Here is an 8,802-nt window from a genome sequence, read left to right on the forward strand (position 1 = left end):
CTTTTGTTGTGTAGTGTATTTGTGTATCTTGTCAAACGTCTACTGTATGAACCTTAATTCATAACTATATTGTCTCGCCTCTTTCATGATATTCAGCTGTTTACTACAGAAGTTAAACATTTCAATCCGAGTTCAAAGGGAAGATCGATCAGATCAGGATATTACAAATCTAAAGAAAAGAAAGACAGTGACATTTAAACACGTGATAGTGGAACGAACTCCTGAAAATTGTAATGGCTTTAATTTGAGGTATAGTATATTCAAGAAACACGCAAGATCATTCTCTACTTGACTTGGGATAATTTCAGTACACATGTTATACATAAATAAATTTATTTATTTTACAAATACAAAAATAAATACATACAAATCACTACAACATTTCGTAATGAAATCAGGCTCAATATCCCACTCAGTTACTGATAAACAGTACATTATTGTAAGTCGGAGAAATGATTAACTGGAATCAGATATATTACTGAGATAAGCCGAGCATTCCCTTCGGTTGATTCCAGAGGTTAAGAGATAATTTTAGCTTACTCGTATCTGTATTACAAGTTAAATAATTTACACAGTACACTTTGTCGCGCTGGGATCACACACCATGTCAATGTCGCAGTTACACTCTCTTACCTCACCATTGACACCTTTCCAGTGGTTTTGGATGTCGTTTTCATTGGGATAAAACATGACGATGCCAACTGTAAGACGGCTTATTGTTGGACCGACAGACTCTACTACTGCAGAAATAGATTTCCTACTCTAGTATTGGCATTTGTAGTTATAAGGCCAGTCACAAGCATTAATCTTGGGATTCCATATCAAACCAACTGGACATGAACTCTTGAAGAGATTTCCGTTGTCGCATGACCAGAATTTGGTGCAATCTTTTTCGTCGGGATAAAATGTGACTGTCAGTTGTTTACCATTTGAAGTTTGAGGACACTCAGTCGGTATACTTGACAGCAGACTTTGCTCCTTCTTATCGTAAGGACAGTCGTAATTATATGGCCAGTCACAAGAGTCCACATTGGGATTCCACACCAAGCCATCAGCACATGAGCCATTGTAAAGGTTTCCGTTGTCACACTCCCAGTACTTGCTGCAGTCATCTTCATTAGGGTAGAAGGTAATGTTCATTGCCACACCTGGAATTCGTTCTGGACATACTGGCGGGTCTGCGCGTGACTGCAGTTGGGGAACCACACCCGGCAACAGACTTTGCTCCTTCTTATCGTAAGGACAGTCGTAAATATATGGCCAGTCACAAGAGTTCACATTGGGATTCCACACCAAGCCATCAGCACATGAGCCATTGTAAAGGTTTCCGTTGTCACACTCCCAGTACTTGCTGCAGTCATCTTCATTAGGGTAGAAGGTAATGTTCATTGCCACACCTGGAATTCGTTCTGGACATACTGGCGGGTCTGCGCGTGACTGCAGTTGGGGAACTTCACCCGGCAACAGACTTTGCTCCTTCTTATCGTAAGGACAGTCGTAATTATATGGCCAGTCACAAGAGTTCACATTGGGATTCCACACCAAGCCATCAGCACATGAGCCATTGTAAAGGTTTCCGTTGTCACACTCCCAGTACTTGCTGCAGTCATCTTCATTAGGGTAGAAGGTAATGTTCATTGCCACACCTGGAATTCGTTCTGGACATACCGGCGGGTCTGCGCGTGACTGCAGTTGGGGAACCACACCCGGCAACAGACTTTGCTCCTTCTTATCGTAAGGACAGTCGTAAATATATGGCCAGTCACAAGAGTTCACATTGGGATTCCACACCAAGCCATCAGCACATGAGCCATTGTAAAGGTTTCCGTTGTCACACTCCCAGTACTTGCTGCAGTCATCTTCATTAGGGTAGAAGGTAATGTTCATTGCCACACCTGGAATTCGTTCTGGACATACTGGCGGGTCTGCGCGTGACTGCAGTTGGGGAACCTCACCCGGCAACAGACCTTGCTCCTTCTTATCGTAAGGACAGTCGTAAATATATGGCCAGTCACAAGAGTTCACATTGGGATTCCACACCAAGCCATCAGCACATGAGCCATTGTAAAGGTTTCCGTTGTCACACTCCCAGTACTTGCTGCAGTCATCTTCATTAGGGTAGAAGGTAATGTTCATTGCCACACCTGGAATTCGTTCTGGACATACTGGCGGGTCTGCGCGTGACTGCAGTTGGGGAACCACACCCGGCAACAGACTTTGCTCCTTCTTATCGTAAGGACAGTCGTAATTATATGGCCAGTCACAAGAGTTCACATTGGGATTCCACACCAAGCCATCAGCACATGAGCCATTGTAAAGGTTTCCGTTGTCACACTCCCAGTACTTGCTGCAGTCATCTTCATTAGGGTAGAAGGTAATGTTCATTGCCACACCTGGAATTCGTTCTGGACATACTGGCGGGTCTGCGCGTGACTGCAGTTGGGGAACTTCACCTGGCAACAGAATTTGCTCCTTCTTATCATAAGGACAGTCGTAAATATATGGCCAGTCACAAGAGTCCACATTGGGATTCCACACCAAGCCATCAGCACATGAGCCATTGTAAAGGTTTCCGTTGTCACACTCCCAGTACTTGCTGCAGTCATCTTCATTAGGGTAGAAGGTAATGTTCATTGCCACACCTGGAATTCGTTCTGGACATACTGGCGGGTCTGCGCGTGACTGCAGTTGGGGAACTTCACCTGGCAACAGACTTTGCTCCTTCTTATCGTAAGGACAGTCGTAAATATATGGCCAGTCACAAGAGTCCACATTTGGATTCCACACCAAGCCATCAGAACATGAACCATTGTAAAGGTTGCCATTGTCACACTCCCAGTACTTGCTGCAGTCATCTTCATTTGGGTAGAAGGTAATGTTGAGTGTCACGCCCGGGATCCGCTCTGGACATACTGGCGGGTCAGCCAGTGACTGCTGGTGGGCACCCAGAGCCGCTGCCGCCAAAACCAAGAGCACCGCTAAACCTGTGAAAACTAAACAGAATTATACTTTATTAGAAAAGTGCGAAAGGGAAAGCTATATGCAAAGTAATGTCTTGCACTGTAAACAAATGGAGAGTGAGTAAAAGAATGGATATCCTATTCATATTGTACTGAGTATTGTCAGCGTTAGTAATGTAAGTCGTGAGATTCATTAAAAATTATGCCACCATTGAGCGCGTAGGTAATATTTCAGCTCCATTCTATGGAGAATCCATACATATTATAAAGATGTGTTATCGATTTTTTATAAAAATGTGTTATCGATTTCAACCAAACTTGGTACCCATACCCCTCACTGTCAGCTAAGAATCGCTTTGGCGTAAGAAGCACCTACCTATCAAAGTTCTGTAGATACGACTTCATAAACAATAAGATGCGTGTGAAACTGCGGCGTCGAGCATGACGTTTAAATATATTACTTTTGTGGTACTATATCATGGTACCAGAAGGTATGAAGTCATAAACGCTAACATGCATGAAATGTGCCATGTTGTGGATGATGTTTAAATTTATTACTTCTTTTGTGTTAATTATATTCGCAACACATTTTGTAGACAGTATCTACGCATGACGCTGAATGTACCTACAAAGTTACATTGTTGCGTGACACATGAATCAGGTGACATGACATCATAAACATTGAGTTGCATGAAAAAAATGCCGCCTTTATGTATTAAATTTTAATATGTTTATTCTTTGGTGCTAAGACATTTCTCGAGTGGAATCAACTAAAGGGAATTCATGAAGGGACATTTACAAAACAGCGTTTTAGTCACATGAAACAGCTACGCTTAGCGTACGGGAGGAGACATTGCAGAGAATTTGTGTTGTGCATACCATGCTTTCTAATTTAGATACTGTACTTAAGATTTTGTACGTAATGCCTATTTCTGGCGCGACCGTTTCATAATTTCAAAGGTGTTTTCACGAATGTATGGAAATAAAATTTTGTCGAAACCGGAAAACAGTTAATTTTTTGTTTTCGTTTCTAACAGATAATTAGTAAAATGAATACCTAGTCAATGCTGGATCTGTCGACAGGTATTTGAGGTTTATTGCTAGTTAGATTATAGTCGCATAGTATGTTGCATGTCAAGGGATACGTGTTGTCTAGAACACCAGAACCACAGATGTGTTTCGGTATACACTCTAAGACAAAAAAAAAAAAAAAAAAAAAAAAAAAAAAAAAAAAAAAAAGAGGACGCACCAGGTATGAATTTTCTGAATGGAACGAAAATCGGTGGATGTGATGTACATTTACAAACAAACAGATTATTTCAATTTCATAAAAGTTGGACAATTTATACAAGAGAAAACCTTTCACAAACTGAAAGGAGTTATTCGGCTTCGCATTGATTGATGGAGCTGTTGGATGGCCTCATGAGGGCTGTTGTGCCAAATTCCGTCTAACTGGCATGCTAGATCGTCAAAATCACGAGATGGTTGCAGAGCCCTGGCCATAAAGCGCCAAAGGTTCTCAGATGGGGAGAGATCTGGCAACCTTGTCGGCCACGTAAGATTTGGGAAGCACAAGGACAAGCAGTAGAAACTCTCTACGTGTGAAGGCAGGCATTATCCTGCTAAAATGTAAGCACACTGTTGCTTGCCATGAAGTGCAACAAAATGGTGCGTAGGATACCGTCGGTGTACCACAGTGTTACAAGTAAGGGTGTCGCGGATGACAACCAAATGGGTCCTGCTAAGAAAAGTGTAGTCGCACCAGACCATCACGCCTGGTTGACGGGCCATATGGGGCCAAACGGACAGTCAACACCATCAGTCAGTGCCAAACCGAATAACTGCTTGCATAAGGGCCAGAGGTGGACCAACGTGTTACTAGCTTTCTCAATTTGTGAAGCTTGGTCTCTTGAAGAAGTCAACCATTTATTCTAAGAATTTCACAATTTGTGTGTCTGTTCATGTGCACAACATGTACCGATTTCAGTCTCATTCGGAAAATTCCTTCATGGTGTATCGTTTTCCGTTTTTGGTGTATTACAGTGTATTTTGATTGAATTATGTGTGCTGGCTCGTGTTCGTGATATATTTTGTCAAAGAATCCGGTTATAAGAAGCATCGCTGCCATTTTTTGTGTCAGAAAATAAGGAACTTTGAAGTAAACAGGAAAATTTTATCGCAGCGCCCTATCACATACAACAATGAATTTATTTACTTATTCCGTTACCAGCAGTTCTAGCTAAACAAAACGTGAAGCACGAGTGCAGTGATGGGCTGAATGTAAAACTGGTACATGATGATGCGGGTATCGAGCTATATAAAACTAAGCTCGCTATTGTCGTTTTATACAGGTCACATAAATCGAAATTTCTGATCTCATATAAACTTGTAAATTTATACACAAGAACCCTGAGAATTGAATCTAAATCATACGGGAGTGGATTTCGATGTATCGTAAGCACTTATCATTATTCAGTATTTGGAGAAACACTAAGCAAATTCAAGGAGAAAAATAATAACGTCCTTTGCGAAACAGTAACTATTTGGCATTTATTCAGTGTCTGGAGTTGAATTTAAGAAGTTAGGTAATATTAATTGTAACTAAGCTGTTCTTTTCTCCATTCAGATATCAACACTTAAGAGAACGATTCGATAAATGTAAATTTTTAAATTTCTTTATATGTATGAACCCAGCAACTAGCTTCAGTGATATTGGCTTGTTTCTGTATCACTGACACAGCCATTCAAAAGATAAATTCCTGAGAATCTCTTACATTTAATAGGTGCATCAGCTTCCAAAATATACGTGAACATTTGTGCAAAATTTAGAACAAAACCTTAGGAAGTAAAAATTTAATTGATGAAGTCTTAATAATTTGGTCGAGATCTGTTCTCACCTTTATTCAGAAATATATCAGCTGATTTATAAGCGCTAAATACTTTTAAGCAGTCTTACGTGAGCATAGATTTATTAAATTATGGGAGAAGAAACAATTCCTCAGTAAGGATAAGAGATTTGAATGAACTTCAGTCAACTTGCGTCCTGGATATGATATGCCACATCTAAAAGTTCAAGTTATTTATGTGAATCTGTTTTTGTAATTAATATTTCAGATGTATTTTATCATTGAGGTTTTTCAGCGCTGCTTATTAAATCATTAAATCGAATGTGAAACTGACTATCGAACAAACTATAGCATATTACAACACTCTTTCGCAATTATAAATCATTCAGTCTTTATCCATGCCACATTCAAATTCACGATATATTACACCAGACTGACATGAGCTCTATAGGCTTTTCGTCACATAGTCCAGCCAAACGGTTACTTGCCACCTGCTCTTCTAAACGAACAGAAATTGATGCTGTTAGAAATTCGTAATAAACGGGTATTAAGGTTACAAAAAGCCCTTGAAGCAATAAAATGTATCGTATACCTCGCAGCCTGTTAACTGTATAAGGGAACCATTGGAACTACAAGGCAAGAAGTTCAGGTGTTCTTCATGTTTGAATCTACTTATATATTTTTCTGAATCACAAAGTTGATTGCAAACTTTCAAATTATGAAACTGCATAAGCTAGATATTTACAGTTGCCTTTACGTGGAGGCAGTGTTTACAAAATGACTAGTACAGTTCCCAGTCTCATCTGTGCTAACCGACTTGGCAAACGCAACCGATCATTGATAAGTTGAAGAAGGTGGAAATATTCTATCAGCTATTCCTATTCGAAAACGCACAGTATACTGTGTGTGATAACCACACACTGTTGACTGATAATAATAATAACTAAAGCCATAAAGACAGACGAAATAAATCAATATAACAAACACCTCTTTGTTACATAAAATGGGGGCATTGCCTCTCAGTAATTTCCTCCCACCCAATTTGACTTAATTCATGTTGAATACATAAAAAGTCGTGAGTGAAAATGCTACAATGAACGCTTCTGCGTATATGCAGTCAAGGAAGCAAATAATACTGACAGTGACTTTATGTGAGAAACGTCCTGTCTGGCGAAGTTTGTTGTATTAGCTTTCCCATTGATGTAAGTTTACGTTTCGCAACGAGATATTGGAAGCTGAATTTGCGCTACCAAAGCTCGTAGTTCAGTATCACAATCTGCTGATTTTACACGATTCTGGTGAGAACGATAGACATATCACAGCACTCAGAGTAAGCAAATTTAACAGGTAGCTAGAGACAAGGGGAGTGTTGCAAAACGAAAATGAAGAGTTATGACTAACGACTCCCAAAGAGAAAAGCATAACAAAAGAATGGTAGACTTACCTTTCATTACAAATGAGAGCTCGGCTGTGATCAGTGTCTCAGCAAAACTTACTTGATCCCTCCAGGATGCTGCATCTTTATACCCAGTCACACTGGCGTCATACCTCTTTCAGAGAACTTTCGAAAGCAATTGAGATAACGAGTTATCTGAAGAGATTCATCGCCGATTGCAGCGCCAAGATTGCTACGTGACTCCATATTGTATGATATCGGATTTATAAGAGATTAGCATACCTCGAGTACACTGTATTATCTGATTTTTTCCCCAACAATCACTTTTGAAGAAATGCAGGATGCGTTTTGAATACTCTGCACACTGTTATAACTGATATAGGTGTGCAGAAGGATAGATCGGAACGTCACAGTGTGTAGCATGTACTAATCAAGAGCATCGCGAAATAAATGTTGCGGAAACACAGAATCAACAGCTAATATCATTTTCTTGTTTATTTAAGTACAATCCAGGTTTCAGTCTTTTGTGCCATTTTCAAGTCTTTCGTTTTATGTCTTTATCATCTACGTCAGGTCACTGAAAATACCGTCAAGCTCAAAGCTGGCCGCAAATTAAGAAAAATATTGGCTCCTCACGAAATGCCATGTGTAAAATCGCTATCTTATAATAGATCAGGATGATTATTTTACATCTAGCACTTCATGGGGAACCAACATTTTTCTTAATTTATAGCTAACTTTGAACCTGACACAATAGGTGTCGGTGTGTTCCTTTAAAAATACATATGACACTTGCTCAGCAACATAAAAGAAAACTGTTTACTTGATATGATCTTCAGAACTTCAAGAGTGTTCACTAGTAAAGCTATTCCGCGAATCTGCTGAGATCTCTTCTGCGGAATTACTGCTGTTCAGCAGGTATTTATACAAAGAAAAACTTCAAGAGTAAATGTCATCTGTTACACAAACAGATGATCCTTTTTTAAAACACTGAATTCGACGTGTCTTGCAATAATGCTTTCAAAAACTTAAATTCTACTCTCATTACGAACTATTCATTTTTCCTGCCTAGAGAGTAGTTGTTTTTCCTTCACATCCCTAAGTAAACCTTTTTGCACTGCGAATACGTGGAAGACTTCACACCTGAGTCTAAATGACTGAGTGAAGCTATCGGTCAAACGTTTGAAAGGAGCGATAACAAGACTCTTTATAAGCTACAGAACTGATTTTTATACGGTTTTTCATAGCCAAACGATGAGTGAAAGATTGACAAATGGTGAATCAAATTTACCAGAATGCGGTTTGTTTGTGCGAACAAACAGTTATTTGCTTTAAAGTAATAATGGCAATCACGAGAAAATACAGAATTAAGAGAAATTTTTTTCCGAATTTTCATAGCCAAGCAAAGAATGGGAAATGGACAAATGGAATATAAAATTGAGCATGTTGAGTTTTAATTGCTTCAAATTGATCAGGGTAATTAAAACGCTTCATTAGTGATTTGAGGGCAAATTTAAATATTTCATATAAAGCTATGTAAATGAAATGTACTATAATCTCAAATCAGAAAATAAATTGATCTATATACTCTTAACAATAG

At 39.3% G+C, this 8,802-nt stretch overlaps 1 protein-coding gene across 1 annotated transcript; it reads right to left on the minus strand.

The window, feature by feature from the left end:
* Window positions 1–316: 316 nt before the first annotated feature.
* LOC124606973 lies at window positions 317–7,366 on the minus strand. The gene is made up of 2 exons (XM_047139116.1): window positions 7,251–7,366; window positions 317–2,993 (listed from the first exon to the last, which is right to left on the minus strand). The coding sequence occupies exons 1-2, from the start codon at window positions 7,255–7,257 to the stop codon at window positions 763–765; spliced, it is 2,238 nt and encodes a 745-aa protein (XP_046995072.1). The 5' UTR covers window positions 7,258–7,366; the 3' UTR covers window positions 317–762.
* Window positions 7,367–8,802: the final 1,436 nt, after the last annotated feature.

Source organism: Schistocerca americana, chromosome 3 (assembly GCF_021461395.2).
Source record: "Schistocerca americana isolate TAMUIC-IGC-003095 chromosome 3, iqSchAmer2.1, whole genome shotgun sequence".
NCBI classification, from domain to species: domain Eukaryota; kingdom Metazoa; phylum Arthropoda; class Insecta; order Orthoptera; family Acrididae; genus Schistocerca; species Schistocerca americana.